Source organism: Crotalus tigris, unplaced genomic scaffold (assembly GCF_016545835.1).
Source record: "Crotalus tigris isolate CLP2741 ecotype Arizona unplaced genomic scaffold, ASM1654583v1 scf7180000020955.813331, whole genome shotgun sequence".
In the NCBI taxonomy this organism is placed as follows: Eukaryota; Metazoa; Chordata; class Lepidosauria; order Squamata; family Viperidae; genus Crotalus; species Crotalus tigris.
Window position 1 is genome coordinate 571,974 of NW_024098276.1, and position 22,907 is coordinate 594,880.

Sequence of the window (22,907 nt, forward strand, 5' to 3'; positions counted from 1 at the left end):
TACATAGTAAAACCTTGTGTGCATTATGACATTTTTACTGTGGCAGCACAATGAAGAAAGGATTATCTAAGGCAGGGGTCCTCAACCTTGGCAACTTTAAGACTTGTGGACTGAGGAATTCTGGGAATTGAAGTCCACAAGTCTTAAAGTTGCCAAGGTTGAGGACCCCTGATCTAAGGTTATATTTAGGAGGCATATTGTAAATTACTATTTTGGTGCTGATGGTTATTAGGAGGTTTGGCTTGAAATCCCAAGGGTGTTTTCTGGATGGACCTAAAGCCTGTAGCCTTCACTCTTGGACAACAGCCTACCAGAAGAGGTACATTCAACTATTTCAAATAGAAAATTATTACTGCATAGAATTATTACTGCATTAATAATTTGTATCCACCCCATAGTAGGCCTTGAACTTTTAAAAATAATTTCACAGCCAGAAATTAAGCTGGTGAAGAATTATTTGCATGGAGTAATAGGATTTATTTATTTATTTGTTACAAGTTAAGGACACATTACTTGTTACAAGTTAAGGACACATTACTTTCAAAATCGCTAGTATAAGAGAAGAAATGTTTGGAGTTGCATTAGAGAGCAAACTGAGTTGTAACTAGTCAGAGGCATCAAGAATTTATGGTAAAACAAATACACAAAAGGAAAGGTCCAGGAGCACAATGCTTTACTTTAGTATAAAATGAACATAATTTAAGATAAAACTAGGCCTTTAAGGCTGGAATTAAAGGAAATTATCATGGTTGGAGCTACACTAATAAGATAGGGTCTATGTGTTCCTTTGATGAAAGAAAAGTTGTGGGAAAAATCTTCAACTTGGTCTGTATTTTTTTTAGACCTCAACATTCTTGAAGCTAAGAGTTAATAAAAGAGTGGCAATTACTGAATTTTTTCCCTTAATGGAAGAGAATCTGTACAGTAGCTTAGCTGCTCTGTCATGAACTGAAAAACAATACATAAACTTTTTCCTGCCTGAGGTTGCATGAATGGATGATGTTTCACCTCTGCTGGCATTTTTTTCTGCTGCTTGAATAAGAAAGGAGCTACTTTAATTCAATACATCTTATATTCAAATGTGTATAATACATCTTAGTAGGCCCACCAGGTTGGACTCTTAATAGACACTAAATCTGGTGTGTGTGTATTCCAATAAACAGTCATAAATCACATTCCCCAATTAGCTTGAAGCATGGGCTTTCTTCCCCATTCTCCAGCCCACCAAAACTCTATCAACTCTGGGCCCAATTACCTTGGGTTCCCATGGCTGAGTTATTATTGTTATGACTAGCTGGACTCTCATCCACATTCTCCCTCCCAACATCAACTAACTCTAAAAGCAATAGAGAAAAATGGCTGCATTTCCATCTGTTGTCAAAGCAAGAACATCCGATGTTAGCAGTGTTGACATCATATACACGTTTCTCATATGCTGTGTTCCCATTATATGTTTACCCATACTTACAGAGTCACAGTTTAATCAAGCAAACCTTATTTTCTGGATTCACATAACACGTTGACTGTAATATGGCTATGTTTGGCTGTGACCCCAGTAGGTCTTTTGCATGTTGTGCAAATCCAGATTAATTAGCCAATGATTAGAGAAAGTACCCCAAGATCACTTAGGGAGCTCTTTAGCTAAAGCTTTTGGCCCTGATTCTGCAGCAGACTTGGCAATGAATGTACCCGTAATCTCATCAGCCAGCTTGCATTTTAGAAATAACATTAGCACAACTCACATGAAATGATTCATTGGAGTTGTTGATGAGTATAATGCCATATCCTGGTCTACATCTTGGACAAAGAACTAGTTCTACAAACTCGTATTTAAATTAATGAAGCTGCACATTTCATGTTCTTATACAGCATAAGGTAAGCTTTTCCTTGAGTGTCAACAAACCCTTTAGGGAACTACAGGAATGGAGGGTTCAAACTTTCTCCTTCCTTTTTTGTTGTGTAGTCTTTTGCTATTTCCAGTTAAATTCTGGCCTCTTAACTAAGGGCAGTGCAAATTAATCTAGTTTTTACCTGCTCTAAGGAGCAATGACAAGAAAAATTGCATTGATTGAATTCTCCGATGTTTAAAGAAACAGAGCTTCTGTCATTAATTTAAAAATTGCAAACTTATTCACTTCTTCATACCTTGAGTAAGTTCCAGGGATATTGTTGTGAGATTTAATTTATTTTGGATTAAAGAGCTGTAAAGACTGGTAGTGTCTTTATAATATTTTATTTACAATTATGCAAACAGAGTATAATACAAAAAAAAAAAATATCCTAGGAAAATCTAGAGGATCCATGATCCAATGGAAGCAACCTATAAGTTGAGGTAACAGAATGAGGGCTATGATCCTTTAAAATCCTTAAAATCCTGCCAAATGCACACACTCTACGCATAGTCTATGATTGGCTACAGCACTAGTTGACTTTTCCTGGAAATCAATGGCCTTTTCACTACTCTCTTCTGCCAGCAGCAATGAAGACTTTAATAATTGAGTAGAAAAGGAATTTCAGCATCTGTTCTGCTCAAGTTACAGAGACATTGTTTCTTTTAACATTTATATTAGTCTCTAAGACTCAAGAACAACATAAATATTTTGGATTAAGTCCTAGTCTTAATCCACTGATTAAAATCAATTTATAGTATCACGGCATAAATGTAACTACTAAGCTACATTTTGCAAATTGCTGTGATCTACATTCTGTTCACTACGATTTTCTTTTGCTCATTTAAAAAGGAACTTCATTTGCATAATCCAGAACCAAAAGTACCTGTAACTTTGTATATTGTGGGATTGGTCACTAAGCTAACATTTGCTTAGAAAACTGAAAGCATAGTTGTCAGGGTACTTTCAATATTAATACTATAGTTGGTCACACAATCAGATGTATAGGCTGGATTTGGCATTTTTATCCACCTATCAAGTCCTTCCCAAGGACCTAGGCTAGGTAAATTGTATTTGATGGTGTAAAGATATTGTTTTAAAAATGTGTTAATACTTAGTTCAGAAAAATGAGAGCGCTTTGCAACTATTGGCTCATTTTCTCTCCCCGCCCCTGCCAAAAAATTATAAGTAAAGTAGAGCAGGTAAGTATTTGGATGGGAGACCACTAGGTAATACCCAGGATATAACTACACTGAGAAGTTTTTAAACAACCCAGAAGCCAAACTATTTCAGAATTATTACAAAAAAACTCCATAAGGTTATGCCCCTATTGTTCCAAGGAGTCTGTATATGAATTTTTAATTAATTTTTCCTTCACATGGGTGAGTCTCACATTCCATTTGCCCTTTATCTACAGTCTTCCTCCTACATTTTGTTTTCAGACTTGATTGCAAAAGTCAAAAGCAAAAACTCAACCTGGCAGCCACAACTACAAATCATGCACAAACAAACAAACAAAAAAAAAGGCACAGAGCTTTGTATGATTTCAGCCACCATCTTGACTTGAAATGCCATGGATTCCCCTGCCTCCTTAAATACAACTCAGTATGGGATGCAGATACAAGGATATTAAAATTAGTGACTGGTGTTGGGGGAAAGTGAGGGGGAGAAAATAAATAAAGGACTATCTAGAACTCTAATCTTTGTAGGATGTGGATTTTTTTTCCCCTTTCCCTTCTTTTTGTGTAGAAAAAGCCCCGGGGACATAATGAGGCTCTTCTACTCTTCAAACAGGTTTGTATTTTTTTTCCACAAATAGCCTCTGTAGTTTTCCTTTAACAGTGGTATTTATGTGTGAAAATTAGGAGGTGAAGTTGCTTGCATCATGAAGAGAGAGACTGCCGTGTGCTCATTCCTGTCTCTTGTAACTGTTGTTGAAGATCCTGTTGTTGTTCTGGTCCCAAGAGTTCCACAATGCACCTTGATTTTCTTTCTCTCTCCTTTTTCAGAAGCTGCAACCATCACATGGAATTTTCAACTGCAAGACGGCCTGATCCATTATAATTTATTAAAGGATTTCATACTCCTTTTCAGCCCTGACAAGGTCCCCACAGCACAGCAGCAAGAAAAGCAACATTATAACATTTTAATAAGATAGATTCAGTTTTACTTTAAAAGGAAAGGTGGAAAAATATTTTTCCTGGCTTCTGTCCCTATTAATTACCTCCCTTTTGATTCCACCATGATTTTACGAGTGGCTATTAAGGAGTTTCTATTGTTTTCTTATGCTATTATCATTCCGGTTTCTGATTTTTATCTCTACATTTTAAGTAAAGATGTTCTGAGAAGTTAGATCACAACTGTACACATATTTATTCTGAAGTGTGCCCTATGGATTATATTCCCATAACATACTGAACCAAAAACTACCCAGCTACATTTTAATTAGTATATTGCAAAAGCTCAACCAAGGGGTTAAGCTTTAGTACAAAAACTTTAGTATATTGATAAGATATTATGTACAAAGCCATAACATTTCCCTTCAAATATCTTAGTTGAGACTTGCAAACTGTTTCACATATACTTATTTATTTCGTTTTGTCTTCTTACAGATTACATAACTAATGTCTCATGAACTCCCATTTTGTGTAGCCCTTCTTCCTCAACCTCTGACACACACACACACACACACACACACACACACACACACACACACACACACACCAGTTTCCCATCATTATCAGCTGGGAAACAGATACTGAATCAGAGTTTAAGAAAAATAAGTAAATCCTTGAATTCCACCCAGAATATAAATCCATCCAGCCACTTTGTGGCTCTCAACAAAAATAAAATGTTAAGCATGGCTCTTGGCCACTAAAAGTCTACCTCTGACTTAGCATGTTGCATAAATTTGGTGATTTACTACTATGTGAATCTGTTTTTCTATTTTGAAAGTTTCATCTGTATGTTACTATCTATTGCATTTGTTAACTGTTTTGAACTTTTCAAAAAGACTAGATATATATGGTTTACATAAAATAGAATCAATAACAATAAAATACTCAGTGATCCACTGTATATCTCATTCAGTATGATAAGCTAGTTGAATTCAGAAGTGCTCATAAGTTGGTACTTTCTCTATGGGATAATTGTGTAATATTAAAAAACAAAACAACCCTTTTCCTGGCTAGTGTACTTGCTACCTGCAACAATATCTATATCTAAGGTTGACCTTGAGCCAGTCACGCTCTCTCAGGCCATCCCAGCTCACAGAGTTGTTGCTGTGGGGAAAAGAAGAGGAGGAAGGTGTGTTGAACATGTTCACTGGCTTGAGTTACTTGTAAAAATAATAAAAATGGGATATAAATAAATAAACTGTATGCAGCCTTATGTTCAAATTCAGTTAAAGCTTAGACTACGATAGAAAATATCTAGTTTAGCCTATTTTTTTGACCTACTTTTTTTTCCCTTGGTGTAATTTATTACACATGGAAGTAGTAAAACTAACAAGAACAAAAAGCTTTGACTGCTTTGAGCAGAGTTCAGACAAGGGCAAAGGGGCTGGATTTCTTTTCTATAGAGAAAACCTGCAAAGGAAAAATTCTGTTGGGAATAACAAGGCTTGGCTGCTTTTCACACAGCATATAAAGAATTAAACGAATGTTTTGTCTGCATTTTTAGCTGAGGAGATGACAGCATCCATGGTGCCCCCAGCAATCTGGAGCTTGTTAAAAAAAAATATTGCTGAAGGACTTTGTAGCAGCACCTGTTGAAATGCTGTTTTTCTCATTTGCATCTGGCCATCTCTGATAGAATTTCATTTTCTGCTCCAATACATAAAGACAAATATGACTTCATAAGCAAAAAGAGGAAATAAAAATACTGTTCTTATAAGGCCAAGTCTTCCAAACAGTCCTTAGAAATAAATTCAAGAATTTACCAAATTAAATTTAGAGATGAAGGACCCATGGCATTCCTGATGTTGCTAAACTATGGCAGCAGTTTGTCCAATGGCAACATTGCAATGAATTGTTCTTCAACAGCTGCAGGGGCACAGATTCCATCCTATCCCTGACAAAGACCAATTTTTGTAGAATTAAAACAGCTTGGACTCATGGTAGGGTTTATCCTATTGAAATTAACTTTATTTACTCCTAAATATATTCATTTTTTTTTGGTATTACTATTCAAACAAACATGAAATGGGCTTCATCTGCAGAACTCAATTTAGAACAACTGTTTGCAATCTCCTACATTGAGGCTGTAGACTTCCGGAGGGATATATGGGCTGGGAATCTAGGAAGCTGCAGACTCGGTGTATCTGCTAGGTAGCAGGTAAGTCTATGGGCAGTTGCTAAGTTCATAATACACTGCAGAACAATCCTATCAAAAACCTCTGAGAAATTGTAACAGTTTCTTGGTAGTTTACTATGTGATGAAAATTCAGCTAAGTAATGAATCATAGTTAAACAAAGTATGATTTAGCACAGCTGTTACATAAATCCAATTGCAGAGAATTTACAATCAACCAAAGCACCACATCTTTAAAATTCTTGGTTGTATTTCTGACCATTTGTAACAGTTTGGCCGAGCCGATACTTTGTAGCCAATAAACACGGTTCTTAGAGGAAAACTCAAACCTCGGAGTTCTGCTTTAATTGGTTTCATCTATCGGAACCGTGACATAGTTACTCTTGTATTCATTTCACTGGATGCAGAAGAAAACGCAGCGAATGAAGGGGGGGGGGGGGGAAAGCACCTTGGCTCAAACTGGCATGCATTACATCGATCTGAGAATCTCAATTCATCCTTACGAATAAAAGAATTGCCGAAGAATTGCTTCGGCAGCGGTTTCCTGATTCCCAGGCATTTCGTGTTTTTCACTCCCTTTCGGTGAGGGGGCTGGCGACGGCATCCTTCGTATTTCCCCAGTTAACGCCTCAAGCGACTCCTCTTTGTTGAAAGCCTTTGTGGCCGTCCGAGACTCCGGTCCACGGCCGGGCATCTAACAGAGAGGCCCAACAGCGAAGTGGGGACCAGGGCTAGATATCAAGCAAGCCGAGAAGTCTTCCCCTCCCTGGAAGCAAATCTCCAATGGAATGAATGGAATATAAATACCAGCCAATAAGCAGCTGGCTTAGGGTGTATATAAAAAGGATGGGAAGGTGGAGGGAAAGGCTTCATTTCAGGCAGGTCTTTCTGGTGGAGCTTGCAAGAGTAGCTAAGGGCGCTTTCCTTTCGCAGTTCCTCTGAAAAGTCTCGGTAAGTGAGCGGGGCAAGCGGTGCCGGGCAGCCCTTCGGCTTCGGATTAGAGTTTGAGCTGGACGGCCGGCTCTGAAGCATCTTCTGCTTTTCGGAAGAAAAAAAAACCGAGCAGGCATTTTACGACACGAAAGACCAGGGTTTTCTTTTCTTTTTTCTTTTTCTTTCTTCCTCTGCGAACTCGCGCTTCTTTAAGCCAGCATCTCGCCCTGGCGAGAGGAAAAGAGTCTCGGGTTCTGGTTTCTCACACCGCAACGATAGTTGCTCTTTTTGTGGACCGAGAGAGAGGATGTGGACGTGTCCAAAGGAGAGCGCGGGCTGGAGATACGCGAGTCCTCGGGGGTTTTAAACCCTCTTTAAAAGTCGACTCCTTTCTCTGTGGGCGAGTGATGCTCGGACGGCTCGAGCCCTCCTAGAGTAATTGGGATTTCGGAGAGCATTTAGCCACATTCATCTCAGTTTCTTACGTAACGATGGCCTCTTTCATTTTCGAGTTGCTGCTTCGCCTTAGGCTGAGATGCCCAAAGCGAGCGCCTTGACAGCGCGCGGGAGGAGGGAAGCCTGCTCGTCCTTGCCCTTATAAAGCGGGACTGGCAGGGGAGAGCGGTGCCTTCCCCCCCCCCTCCAGCCTCGGGGGCTAAGAGGGACGCCAGTTGCGGCCAGCCAGGCGTCCCCAACTCCCTGCCCCCTCCTGGCCACTTGCTTCCAGATAGCAGCCTTGCCGGGGCTGAGGCGCACTGCAGCTCCCCCGCTATAGCGAGGCTGCTCTTGCGTGAGGAGACCTTCTCGGCTCCCTTCCCGGATCGAGGCTTGAGCAAGCCCGGAAGAGCGCGGGTGGGACTCGGCTGCGCTCCACCGCAGCCAGCGCCCTTTTTGATTCTCTTAAAGCCTCCCTCCCGCCTTCCGTGCTTTTCTCCGTCGCGGCCGCCACCTGCTCCTTCCGAAGGGCTTCCTTGGAGAGCCGGTGGAGTCGTCGGTAGAGAACAGCCCGCGGCCCTCTCTTCCTGCGGTTGTTTGTGCCAAGCACTGCGCATCCCTAACCGGCTTCTCTTCTCTTGCGACAGAGGGGTGCCTGGGGCGCGGAACGAGGCAGCCCTGCGTGGAAAGCTAGAATTTAAGGCTGGCCGGCTCCTTCGGCTTGCTTTGTAGCTCTCTTTGCAGCCGGGCGGCTTGGCCAAGAAACCGTGGCTGAAACCACAAGGAGGGAACTCGGTTTCTTGCTATCTTGCAGCAAAATGTCCGCTATTTTGAGGTGGAGGTGACCTCTGGGACCAAGGAAAGGGAGGGAGGCAGTCTCAGTGAAGCCCTTACAAGCTCCTGGGGGAAGTTAGGTGTTGGCTTCCATATTCCTGGTTTCTCAGCCACAGATATAGCACCTTGACCTTGGACCAAGTGCTGGCCTAACCTGCATGCCACCGGTATGGGGAGGAGTTGAGTAATATTTGGCAACCCTCCACAACTGCAGGTGCTCTGCAGACAAAGTGTTGAATTGAGCAGGTAAGGGAGAGACTGCAAGATGACCTTGTTCCTGACCGGCCTTTTTCTGTGCAGTTGAAGCTAAGTTAAATACCCTGCAGGAAACAAAACGATGTTTTCCCTCTCTCCTTTTTACTCCCTTAGCTCCTTTCAGACAGGCCAGCTATGCCTTTCTCAAACAGCCACAATCTTTCCAAGATGAATTACTGTGCAGAAGATGAATATCCAGATCTAAGTCTCCATAATAATCACATGGCTTCAGTGCTGACCTTGGAGTTATATTCAAAGCTGAGGAATAAAAAGACTTCTAGTGGATTTACCGCTGATGATGCTATTCAGACAGGGGTTGACAACCCAGGTAAAGGAAAATGGCTGCTTGTTTAATTTCTGTTTGTTCCTCATTTAGCAAGAAAGTGCTGTGCTGCTTTGAAAATGCCATCTGTGAGAATCTCCTTGCAAAAATACTGCATATTAAAAATCTTATGGAATGTTTGTGCAGAATCTTGATTGCAACCAGAATGGCTTTATCTACTCACAAATAGAAACCTATTTATTCCTTTTGCCAAATATCTGCACTGCCAATTCCCCCCCTTGCTAAATATTAACGTTGTTGAATGAGAAATAAACTCCCTTTCCCTCCCAGGAAGACCTAGCTCTAACTATAATTTAAAACTCTAGTTCTTAAAATGAATCCCTAATTAAAAATGATTTAATCCCTGATTTAAAAAAGGAGCAGATCTTGGGGATGGGGATATTACTGCATTTTTCTGTTACTCTCTAGCAATATTGAACTGGCATCTTTAATAACTAGAAACTGCCTCCCAGTGAGACCATCCCCATAGTCAAGTTCCCCCCAAGAGCCACGGAGCTTCATGGCATTCTAACCCTGAATCGGAGCTAGAAATTGTGAGACAATCGCTCCAAGTGGCTTTGCCTTATAAGAGGTCATTTGGAAAGGGGTTGATAATCCTGCCAAAGCCCTGAGCTTCTGAACCGGCTAATGCAGATTCAGGCTTTTGCTCTGGCACAAAATCAGTTGTGGCTATAGAAATGCAAAATGACCAAAACAAGCCTGGTTTAGATGAACCGATTGTTAGTTGAGGTTAACTTTAGTATATGATGAAGCTTTTAAGAATTGCTTTTTATGCCCTTTATGCTTTGGAAACAATCCTTCAGAACTGTTGTCAAATTTGAAGAGAGGACCATTAACTTCTCTTAACCATTAAGGGGGTTGAATTAAATAATGAGGAATTCTCTTTGGCTAATAGTTATGATGGCTGCTATAGGCTACTTCTAGAAATAGACTGCTGAATACCTTTTAATGAAAACAATAGTGATAAACAGAGCCTCTGTGGTCAACAGACTTGCATTTCAGAGACAGCGGTAGTCTTGACATCCTGTTTGCAAGTTTTATGGAGGCACCTGGGCAGCCATTTGTTGTGGACTGGATACCAAACTCGCTAATGTTACAAAGGTCTGTGGGCATCAGTGACGAATTGTAGTTTGATAGTGATCTCTGATGAAAATGTGAATATCTTCAGAGATGCTTAGTCTCTATGAAATAATGAAAGAGATGGATGGTACTTAAATTTGATAACGATTGCATTCAATTTTAGGGATTTCTGAGCATTAGGCATTTTGAGTTCCAGGCAAGTTTTCTGTAGGCCTGATAGAAATTGGTCCATTAAGGGATGGCATTGCCAGAAAAGCATCTGGTTTATTATGAAATTGATTGCTTTTTTTTCAGACATTGATTACAGTCCTCCTCAACCTGGTACCCTCCAGACAGATTATTTTACAATATCCATTGGAACCACTGGCTGGCAGATTAAGTGTAATAGTAGTTTTGCATTTCTGAGAGTTGGCAGGTTAGAGAAATTAGCCCTACTTGAAATATCAGAATTTAAAAGTCTGAATAAGATTTCTCCAGTGAGAAAATGGAAAAATAAAAGAGCCTTTACCTCATGTTGATACTTGCTTTCCTGCGATTCTATTTTGCAAAAGTGTGTATTACAGAATGGATTTTGCAAAAAAACAAAAAAAACCACTTTGTTTTCAGTTTGACCAATGTATACTGGTTGTAGTACAAACACACACATGTACAGAGAGAGAGGGAGAGGGAGAGAAAGAGAGAGTTTTTAAATATGCTGCATTCACACCTATGCTCAAACTCCAAAGTCTAATTGAACGGAGAACTCACTGTATTAAAATGTATTTATACCTTATAAAGCTAACAACCTGCAAAATCTAATGTGTTTGAGTGGAAATGCCAAGTGCTAGAATGGAATTGAAGAAATTATCCAAACCAAAGCTCTTCTGGTCTGTTAATTCCTGTAGGCCATCCCTACATTAAGACAGTAGGATGTGTAGCTGGTGATGAGGACTCCTATGTCACATTCTGTGACCTCTTTGACCCAGTTATTGAGGAGCGACATGGAGGCTACAAACCTACGGATCAACATAAGACTGACTTGAATGCTGATAATTTGCAGGTAGAGAAGTCTTTTAAAAAGAAACAATTATTTAATTAACAGATTGCTAACTTTTTCTTTTGATTCTGTACTTTCTTATTCACACCTGGTAGTCATGTTAAAAACTACCTGCTGGTAGCTTCCTTAACCTAGAATTATTTTTGCAGTAATGGATTATGTTTACTGAATGACATTTATGAAGGTTGCCACCTGTATTGCCAGTTTCAAAATTTTAATAGATTCCTGTTGCTAAAGACTTGTAATAAAAATTACATAGGTATGTTTCAGGATTGGCTGTGGCCTTGCTGTTAGGTATCTTTCTCATGTGTAGAAAGATCATATTTGTCAGGAGAGAATGTCTGTACTCTGAAGATTCATTTAGAATTTTTGGACAATAAATAACATGATAAATTGACTTGTTCAGTCCTTTATTCCTTAGCAGTGGAAATTGATAAACCGCTTCCATCATGGAATAAAGCAGGGGTAGTCAACCTTGGCTCTTTTATGACTCATGGAGTTCAACTCCCAGAATTCCTGAGCCAACATAGGAATTCTGGGAGTTGAAGTCCATGAGTCATAAAAGAGCCAAGGTTGACTACCCCTGGAATAAAGGATTGAAGACTAGTCTATCACTACGCCTGTCATTATAAAAAATAACAACTAGCTAGCGATCTGAGCTTCTTGTTCATGGAAGAAAGTCATCTTTATGTTGGAGAGATTAATGAATTGATGCTCTGATTTTCTTCCCATGCCCTCCAAGGTATTAGACTCAATTCAAGGACAGGTAAAGGGCTAATAGTAATAAAGCAAATTGAAACTTGACCCGTTTTCAAGGCTGCCACAAGAACAAGCCCCTGCAGCAGAAGTATGGCATATTTTTGGCTCTAAAGTAAGCCCTTGACTGCCAGTATCCCATTTCCAGGATGGAGATGCCCCCTAAAAATGGGCTTTTCTCTCCATGACAATATCTCACACTTCCTTTATCTACAGGAGTGATGAGAGTTGGTTTAAAATGCTTCTTTCAGAACAAGTACAGGACTTGCTTAAAACCTCTGCTGGGAAAATTAAGGGATGGTGCTGTTTAAAAATGTTATTGCAGACAGCAAGGCTGTCTGTAATAAAAGGTTGAAATAGAAGCAGCTGGGAACTAGGTATTGACTGCAATTTGTATAGCCAGGTCTTAATTAAAGGATATCGAAGGACAATGAAATACAGAACTAAGATTTAATATTGCTTGTATTTCATGTGTTCAATGTAACCCTGAGTTTGCTTTCATTTGCAGAGTAAGTCTAGGTAGAATTTGCTCTTGGATCTCTAATAATAATAATAATAACAACAACAACAACAACAACAACAACAACATTGGAAGGGACCTTGGAGGTCATTGAATCCAACCCCTGCTCAGGCAGGAACCCCTATACCATTTCGGAGAAATGGCTGTCCATTCTCTTCTTAAAAACTTCCAGTGTTGGAGCATTCACCGCTTCTGGAGGCAGGTTGTTCCATTAGTTAATTGTTCTAACTGTCAGGAAGTTTCTCCTTAGTTCTAGGTTGCTTCTCTCCTTGATCAGTTTCCATCCGTTGCTTCTTGTCCTGCCTTCAGGTGCCTTGGAGAATAGCTTGACACTCTCTTCTTTGTGGCAGATATTGGAACACTGCTATCATGTCCCCCCTCATCCTTCTCTTCGTTAAACTAGACATACCCAATTCCAGCAACCATTCCTTATATGCTTTAGCCTCCAGTCCCCTAATCATCTTTGTTGCTCTTCTCTGTACTCTTTCTAGAGTCTCAACATCTTTTTTACATTGCGGTGACCAAAACTGGATGCAGTATTCCAAATGTGGCCTTACCAAGGCATTGTAAAGTGGTTTTAATACTTCACGTGATCTTGATTCTATCCCTTTGTTAATGCAGCCTAGCACTGTGTTGGCTTTTTTGGCAGCTTACTACTATGATGAAGCTCTTTCCTTTTATAGGGTGGTGATGATTTGGACCCCAACTATGTTCTGAGTTCACGTGTCCGAACTGGTAGGAGCATTCGTGGCTTCTGTCTGCCCCCCCACTGTAGTAGAGGAGAGAGACGTGCAATTGAAAAACTTTCTGTGGAAGGTAAAATTCAGCATTGCTTAATGTGTACAAACCCCAAAACAAGCAGAATTGGTCTCAGTCCTGATGGTCATTGGATAATCAAAAAGAAAAAGTAGATGTAAAATAGGATAGAATTCCCCTTCCATTTTGCATTATTGGTAGTCCATAACTTACCACTGTTTGGTAACAATGGTCTGGAATTATGATGACCTTGGAAAGAGTGCATTATGGCTTGTCAGGCACATTTGGTCATCACAAAATGTTGCATCACCACTCCTGTTGAAAGGACTCTGTCTAGTTCTGGGGCCTGGCTGAAAGAGCTGCCTCCCAAGGGGAGCTGAACTCCTTAGTGGGCTGCAGAAATGGAACTAAAATCCTATACATTTCAGCCCCATCTTTGCACATCACTGAAAGCATTCTCTTCTGTGCATGGAGGAGAGCTGAACTGCTTTGGCAGGCAGATCTTCTAGCCAGAGACAATATGGAGCTGAAAACTAAGCAGAGTGCATGGTAAGGTAAGAAATATGAGATGCCTTAGATGAGGGAGAAAGGCACAATACATATCATGTGTATCTCTCTATTAAAAATCCTGTTTGGATATGGGCAGGGAGGATTTTCAGCTCCTGAGCAGAGCCTCCCAGGGCTCCCCTATTCCCCCTCCAAAGCACCCCCACACTCCTTACCTGGGACCTGTCTACCTAACGACCTGTGCAATCACTTAATAATCACAACCATAAGTGTTGGGATTGCAGTCGTTGAGCAAAGCAATCATGTGGGCAGTCACATGATATTTCACTTGACTGCTTCGCTCAACAACCAAGATTTTGGTCTCAGTTGTTGTAAACTGAGGACTACCTGTTTTGTTTAATAAGATGCTTGGTGAGTGTGATTGAACTATCTCTGGGTGTTTCATATTAAACACCTTTGTGTCAGCTAGAAAGCTGTACCATGCCTGTAGCAGAAAAATGAATGGTAGTTACTCTGTTTCCCTTGCATTTACTCAAATAAGTAAGATATGATTAAAAAAGCAAGACGTGTCCACAATGTGATTGAAGCTGCTCCTATTTTTAAGTGTTCTCATGTGTGGAGCTTTGAATACATTGTTGCACCCACCGTGCTTTGCAGATAGCCCTGCTGGAAGATGTTCCTGAAAACAAGCACTACTTTATGAGTAGCCCAATAACTGCATGTTAATTAATGCAGCAGCGAAAAAGTAGATACACTGAGTGAAGGGTGCATTCTTCCTCCTATTCCTGCCTCAAAACTGTGGAAAACAGCCAGTTCCTTGCTCTGCTGTAGATAATTGCTAAAAGTTATTATGCCCTGAAGTTGCCTGACTGAAACTACCCTTTTTGCTGTCTTGGTATTAATGAATGGTTGCATTCTATTAAATAACTCATTTAAAACAATCTCAATGCTACAAGCCTCCCTATTCTGCCTTCAGCTTTGGCCAGCCTGGAAGGGGAATTCAGTGGGAAGTACTATGCTTTGAAGAATATGACAGACGCTGAACAGCAGCAGCTCATTGATGATCACTTCCTTTTCGATAAACCTGTTTCCCCTTTGCTCTTGGCTTCTGGAATGGCACGTGACTGGCCTGATGGGCGGGGGATCTGGTGAGTATTGCCAGGAGAAGATGTGTCTTGAATATCGAACCATTCATTTAACCTTGATATTGTGATTTATAAATTCTTATAGCCATCCAGTTGTGGCTTATTCAATAAAGGTGGCTTCACGATATCATGGATCACAGCTACATGTGATGTGAAACTGTTCAGTGACTTGATCAGCAACATGTATAATTTAATATATTAGAGACTTGCTGGAAGACAGAAGCCCTTTTAACTTAAGATGCAGCTTATGTTACCTGATAGATACCGCAGTTCTGCAGAATTAACTTGGACTCTCTCTCTCTCCTGACCCATACTTTTTTCTGATGAAATTGTGTCTTTTAAAGAAATTAAATAAAAATCCTAGCAGTGCAAAATAATACGTACTTGTCACATTTACTAGGAGTTAACCAAAAAAGTTAAAGATATGATATAAGGAAACATAATTAAAGTCAGTTTATATTGACATCATTAATTATTTATCTTCTTTTCTTTCTGCTCTTGTAAAATAATTCTTGCTTTCATGCTGCACCACTTTACACGTTGCCTTTTGTTTTTTAAACTTCTTACTTGTTGCTTGCTCAAGACCTCATTTATTCTCTCAAGCCATGACTTTTTCAGTTTCTTCTTTACCCTAACCTGTTCATTCATTCTTCTTGTTTTGCAGTTCAGTTTTCATTCATATCCTCACCATATTTCTTTCATGCCAATCTCTCATTTTGTATTAAATTCAAATCATTCAGCATCTATTGATTCTTGGTCCTATCTCATATTTTAATCTTTTAATTTACTTATCTTGCTCTGTTTGGTTACATTTGCAAATATCTGTACTCTCCATATCCATTACACATATATCTCTCATCCTCATTTTCTGCAACAATTATTTTCTTATATGCATTTTCCTATCCATCCAGGTTACCTAGAAGAATATAGATCACATGAATTTAAAATATTAGAGCTTTCTCCAAAATTCATACCTGGTTTTTCCCATTGTCTCAATTCATTGGAACATTAAATGCAAATATTGCCAGACTATTCCTACCTTTATGCACATCTACATCAATGTAAATAACACTTAGATTTCAGTTGTTGCACTCACATTTAAAGTATACCTTCATTTGTTGTATGTATTCATTAACTCTTAATGGATTGGTTTTAAATTCTGATGAAAGAATTGGTTGATGGCTAACTATTCCTGGGAAGTATAACATTCCAAGGCCCCATGGTGGCGCAGTGGTTAGAATGCAGTATTGCAGGCTAATTCTGCTGACTGCCAGGGATTCGATTCTCACCAGCTCGGGGTTGACTCCATCTTCCATCCTTCCAAGGTCGGTAAAATGAGGACCCAGATTGTTGGGAGCAATTTGTGTAAACTGCTTAGAGGAGGGCTGTAAAGCACTATAAAGTGGTATATAAGTCTAAGTGCTATTGCTATACCTCACTACTGGTATATCCATTTCTGAACAAATGCATAATTGTAGTGAGTGCAGAGTTCCCATTTATAGTTACAAGCTTGGAAATGCTTGATATATTTTGTTAATCTACTAGGCAACCTGTGCCAATTGGATCAGTGTTTCAGAGCTATTTCAGAGAAACAGAATGCAATGGGAGCTGGCATGACTTCCAAATTACTGCTAGTTTCCCCACTGAGATTCCTAGTGGGAATATAGCAAGAAGCATTTGAAATCCCCTTCCCTTCCAGCAAGTTGGGTGGGGAACTACTGTTGGGTGGGGAAAGAAGCAACAGATTGCAAGACTGGCTGGGAAGCTGTCATGGGACCACATGAGTGCAGCAGCAACTCAGCAGTAAACAATAGCACTGAAGCAGCCACAACTTTCCCAAATTTCATTCCCTTGGGAGTCATGGGTCCTGGATTTTGGATGCATTCTATAAGTTAGCCCATTTGAGGTATCAAAAAGTATTCCCTGGGATGTAGCATTTTGCTCAGTTACAGGTCATAACAATGAGTACATAGTAGTTATAGTAGTAATACTGTATATAGATTGGAGAGCAACTGTATGAGCTCTCCAATCAGCAGCTTTGGAACATCATTTGGAAGCTTTTGGTATGTAAACTGATGTATGTTTATTCTATGCTTGAGATAAAGGAGTGTGGAGCTTACTAGCTTTTGTCTTTTTAGGCATAATGACAGTAAGACTTTCCTTGTCTGGATCAATGAGGAAGATCACCTTAGAATTATTTCCATGCAAAAAGGTGGAAATATGAAAGAGGTTTTCTCTCGCTTCTGTTCTGGGCTAACCCAGGTAAATATAATCGGTAATGAAGGCACATGGACTTTGTCCAGGGATCTAAGTTGGTTCAGCTTTCTCTACAATATCCAACTTAAAAGTGCTGATTTAAATACAGTACAGACTTTAGGACAAACATATCAGGATGTAGTGATGATAATGGTTTCAAATTATCTGTTTAGGCAGAAGTAGTGGTGCAGTGAAGGTAAAAATGCAGGTCCTTCCTGCCCTGGAGACTTGTTGAATATCACTCTCCCTGTTTATTGAAGGAACAGAGGTCAAATAATAGTGATGTATAATGTATGTATTCCCTTTTGTCTCTGGCCAGAAATCTTGAAAGACATGCATATTTAAGCCAGTCCCTAACTCAGTTGCCTGTCTTGTACTAACAGATATTGTAGATATATGCAACTTGGAAATGAGTTTCCAAGAGCAGAGACGGCTAGTCCCAGCATGTCTCTAGAACTGGCATAGCTTATAATGATGTTTGGCCATTGCCTTTTCTAACATTTCGGGCCATAATGGTGTCTATGCTGTGGTATGCCACCATAGTTGAGGTTAAGTCTCTTTACTTATTTGTAATCTAGACCAGTGATGGCAAAACTTTTAGAAACTGAGTGCCCAAAAACTGGCCCCGCCCCACTCCACCCCCCCACTTCAGCCCTACTTTGCCCCCCATCCCACCTGCCCACAGGACCACTCACCGCCTCCAGGGTCCACTGCAGATTGCCCAGGCAGCCCAGCGGCACTATGGCAGCCACACCCTCTGCCTGCGCCCTGCAGCATCAACTGCATGATGGGGTGTAAGGTAGAGTCTTGTCTATGCTGCCTGGCTGTCATGTCCTTGGCTGCGCTTCTCCGTGTGGGCGATGCTCGAGGGTGACTCTCCTTCAGGGGGGCTGCTGGAGAGGAGGGGTCACAGGGGGAGGCAAGGCTGGGGCAACAGCACGTGTGCCCATAGAGAGGGCTCTGAATGCCGCCTCTGGCACCTGTGCCATAGGTTCGCCACCACTAATCTAGACACTGACTTCTTAAATTCTCTGGGCACATTAGGGTTCCTAAAATGGTAGTAAGTTCCTAAACAGTAAACAAACAGCAATCAGTGAATCACAGTTTATACAAAGAATCAAAATTCATTTTTCATTTATTTAAGATGAAAGTATATTAGCCCTATCCATCTTCATACTATAAAGCAAGGGGTCAATAATCTCATTCAGCAACCTTTCATATGATCATGACAATCCCACTGCTGTGCCACTGATTTTTGCATGACAATGCCAAAGATTTTTACCTGGATTCTTGTCTGATCTTATACAAGAACATAGTCTCACCAAATGTGATGGCCATCATTTATTATTTAATAAATTATTGTAATAGATCTGTAATTGTATTGTTGTGTTGCTGACCATGAAAGACCTCTTCAGTTTTCTTCCAACTTGTATTTCTCTCTAGCTTGAAGCACTTTTCAAATCCCAAAACTATGAATTTATGTGGAATTCTCATCTGGGATACATCTTAACTTGCCCATCCAACCTTGGCACAGGTCTCCGGGCGGGAGTTCATGTTAAATTGCCTAATCTTAGCAAACATGAGAAATTTGGAGATATTCTCAAGAGGCTGAGGCTGCAGAAACGTGGTACAGGTGAGAAAGGAAGCACGGGTGGTGCTTGTTTTACTTGTTTGAAATCAGTGAACCATTCTGTCCAGGACTCATGGGCCAGATTATGGTGAACGATAAACATACAATAAAACCCATTTAAACAACTTCTGAGAGGCGTTTTAAAATGTAATAAAAATCAGTTTAAACAAAATGGCTGTGGGAAGGTCATAGTACAAACAGATGAGTCTTTGATAGATTTTTAAAAAAGATAAACATTAGCATTAAATAGTCTAGCTTTTTATATGCAGGGAATATTTTTTTTAATGTAAAAGCTACTAAGTACAAGATCCTAGCATCACTTAGAGTTATAATCAATTTCTTTCTCTCTAACAATGAGAATTTGGCTTTGGGTGACATCCCTGATTTTGTACTACGTCTATATGTATTTAAGAAACATTTCTGCCCCTCCAGTTGGCAAATGCCATCTGATTGATACTTATTCAGCAGAGTCAAGATATTAATAGTTAAGCACAGATTGTCCTATAATCTCATTCTGACAACCCTCAACTTTGAAGTCTTAGCAGACATCAGGCAGCTTTTTACAAAAAAGATTTTTGATATGCTGGCCAAGAATTCTGTAGCCCCAATATATCTGGTAACATAGCCGCACAAAGAAATTTGCTCTCTGAATCCACGGGGCTGAACTCCTACTTAAAACGAGAAGATAATTCTTCTGATTTCCTGAATAGCAGTAGCAACATTGCTGTTCACACTACTTAGGCATCATTCTGAGCAGGATCTGTCTATCACTATTTCTTTATATGTAGTTTGTCAAGAGTCAACTCCCAATGACTTGGTGGCTTACAAATAACACTAAAACAAAAATAAGGAATAAAAAATATCAAGATGACAGAACCTGACTGAAATGGAAAAAGAGTCTAAGTGTCTTCACTCGCTTTTGCCAAAGGCCTGGAAGAAGAGGCAGGGCTTGAAGCCCCATTGTAATACTAGTAGGGCAGGAGAAATCCAGATCTCAGGGGAAACCTTATTCTGCAGAGCAAGTATTGCTACAAAGCTTCTGGCATTCTGTTACTGTTTAATTGAAGGAAACCGTAATGTGGGTCACCCCAGCCAGACTAAATTAGCCAGGCAGATGATAAGTAGTGGCATCAAAGGTAAGCAGTCCCCCAGGAAACCAGGCTCTATGCCACATTGAGATAGCTATGATGGCTACTTGCTCAGGCAGCCTCCATGGCTTCTTCATGTTGCCCGTCATTCTGAGAAATCACTCAAGTGATGCATAAAGGGCAGCTGTTTAGGACTGGACCTCAGAACTGCTCTGGAGAAACAAATACTTTAGGCAGAATGAAACAGCTCTGCTAGTGGTAGAATATGAGAATACTGTAAATAGGAACGTGACCCAATTTATAATGCTACATTCTGCCTCATAGAAGGGATCACCCTATCTGGCAAGAAGAGTCTACTCAAAAAACATAAAGGCTGAGTTTCCAAGACCGCTGTGGTATATTGTTGTGGAGGTGAGATGTATTCTAAAGCAGCTTAGTTTTGATGTAGGATATTTCAAAGGCATGGCCCAAATGATATGACTCCCTTAGTGTCTGATAGCTCACATGCACAATTCACTTCTGGAATTTAGGAACTACGTGCTGCTTTTCCTTACTAGAAGCTGTTTGAAAGGAGGCACATCCAGATAAGCAACCTGGATTTAATCCTCATTTTGTGATCCTAAGACTATCCTGCATAATTCTTAAAATAAACATGCTGACTGGATGCTTGTAAAGTAGTGCTGTTCAAACATGCTGGAATAAGAAGTCTGTGTGTATACTGTAATTATTTGAATTTGAATCTGATCCTAATTTAACTATATATTCACTGTATCACAGAGCTTTTAATTTTGGTTCCTAACTTCTGTTTTGGTTTGTTTTAGGTGGTGTGGACACAGCAGCTGTGGGGGGAGTATTTGATATCTCCAATGCTGACCGTCTGGGTTTCTCTGAAGTAGAGCTGGTGCAGATGGTGGTGGATGGCGTAAAGCTGCTGATTGAAATGGAGAAACGCCTTGAAAAGGGCCAGTGCATCACTGATATGATTCCAGCTCAGAAATGAAAAGCACTTTAATGTTCTAGCTTCTCATGCTTCTTCCTAACTTATTGGATGAATTATACATACAAAATAAGATGACGCTCCGATCAAAATCCTGGAGTCAAAAGAGATTTTCCCACTTAGTAACATTGTAGAAAGTCTTCCATCCACATGTGTTAGAGTTTATTTTTTGATGGCTGAAATATCACCGAAAAACTGAAATAAAACATCATTTGGCCTGAAAAGTATCTTGATTTTGTTATTGGGTTAAAAAAGAATAATAAGATAGCTAAAGCTACAATCTTACAGCTGTCTTAAAGCTGCAGTAGCTATACGAAGATTCCAAGAAGCAGCACAGAACAAGAGTTAAGGCAATTGACCACCATGAATGGGCCAATGTCTATAGCAATAGAGCTGTTTTTTTCCCAAACTGGACAGCTTCAAGATGTGTGGACCTAAACTCTCAGAATTTCCCAGTCAGCGTGTATATCTTAAGAATTCTGCAGGATAGTCTTAGGATCACAAAAACTTTTGTGCTGTTGTTTTGGTCTATTTGCAATCAGAAAATGTTCACCATAGAAGGGTTCTGAGCCTGAAGGTTTCTTACTATAAGACCTGTCTCTTGTTCCTTTAAACAAGTTCAAGCAGCTACCAAAGGCAGGCCTTTTAAAAACATAACTTGCTTTCCCTATTCCTCTCCACCGCCATAGGATGGACACCATGCACACCACGTTTATCCAATATTCTTTTACTCAATGGTGCCCAATCCCATTATAGGGATGGGGAAAAGGAATAGGAGAAATGTCTGCATTCCTTAAAGCAGATGCCTTTCTTTTGTACTCCTGCATCTTCCAAAAGACTTTCTGGAGATAAATTCAAATGTTGCACAAACTTAATATTCATATTTGATGAGCAGAGAAGGGGGCAAGGCCTAAACCTGTGCAACCAACTTACTAAATGATTATATGAATAATATTTATTTGCTACATTTGTATTTGCTGCCTTTCTCACCATGGATGTATTACTTAAGAGTATCTATATCTAGCTGATGGATTCCCCCCCCTCCAACTATCTTCTGTTTCTTGCTCATGTCTAATGAGTGCCAAGGGACTGACTTTTAACAAAGATGATGCAATTATGTCACTGATCATTGCTGATGGTTAGCATCCTGGTAATCCTCCCCCCCCCCTTTGGAGTCTCTTGGAAGAAAATATGAGTCATCCCAGGATGGATTGCTCAAATGGGTCAGAAGGGAGGCTGTAAAGGCCCATGGCTGATATAGGAGTTCCAAAGAAGTAGAATTAATTAAAAAGTGCACCAGTCCAAGCCTTGCATCTCTTATACTGGATCCACTTAAACCCTTAAGATTCTGGCCTCATTATTTTGCTTTTTTTCCACAGAAGCTTAGCTCCAAATTTTATCTGGATGGCCATGCTTCCTCAGCTGCTCATGGCATAGTTTAAGTTCTTGAGAAGTTATCACATAATGCTGGATCATTGTTTTACTGCAAATCTCTTTGTGATGCTAATAATATCAGTCTTTTCCACCATGTGTTCCCATCAGATGTGTAAAATTCAACTCTCAAAGATTCTCTTCCATGATCACACTGGCAAGTAATTCTGAGAATTGAAGTCCATGCAACTGAAGTGCATTTAGATTGGGAATGTCAGAGCATAATTTCATTTTCTGCAATGCCGCATCAAATGCTTACACATCCATCTTAAAGGCAATGGGGCTTCCTCTTGTGTCATGAGATATACTGGTTCTAAAGATGGAGGTTTCATAGAATCATCATGACTTTAAATAGATCTGCCCTACATCTTAAAGGAACATGTATTCACTGACATTATCAATGCAATGGTGCTACTTGGACATGGACATACAATAATGAAACCTCAGGAATGCCTCATCTGCTAACTGGAGGAATGAATATTGTCTTAGGAACGAATCAAGAAGATATATATGAGTCATGAATTTTGCTTCTTATTTTAATCCAAAACCTGGGTACCAAATCAAGAAAAATACCTAGATATTGACTTTTAGTGGTTGCTGAAAGCTATAGTGGTTTCTGGAACTTAAGGGTTGCCTCTGATAGGTACTTCGTTAATTCCTCTATTACTTTTACCCAGTGCTGTCTCACAGAGAAAGATTTCCAAT

At 40.0% G+C, this 22,907-nt stretch overlaps 1 protein-coding gene across 1 annotated transcript; it reads left to right on the forward strand.

Annotated features, from left to right (window-relative positions):
• Positions 1-7,006: 7,006 nt before the first annotated feature.
• Positions 7,007-20,995, forward strand: CKB (creatine kinase B). The gene is made up of 8 exons (XM_039368928.1): positions 7,007-7,151; positions 8,772-8,985; positions 10,965-11,119; positions 13,076-13,208; positions 14,632-14,803; positions 16,939-17,062; positions 18,500-18,689; positions 20,596-20,995. The coding sequence occupies exons 2-8, from the start codon at positions 8,793-8,795 to the stop codon at positions 20,772-20,774; spliced, it is 1,146 nt and encodes a 381-aa protein (XP_039224862.1). The 5' UTR covers positions 7,007-7,151; positions 8,772-8,792; the 3' UTR covers positions 20,775-20,995.
• The last annotated feature ends 1,912 nt before the right edge of the window (positions 20,996-22,907 follow it).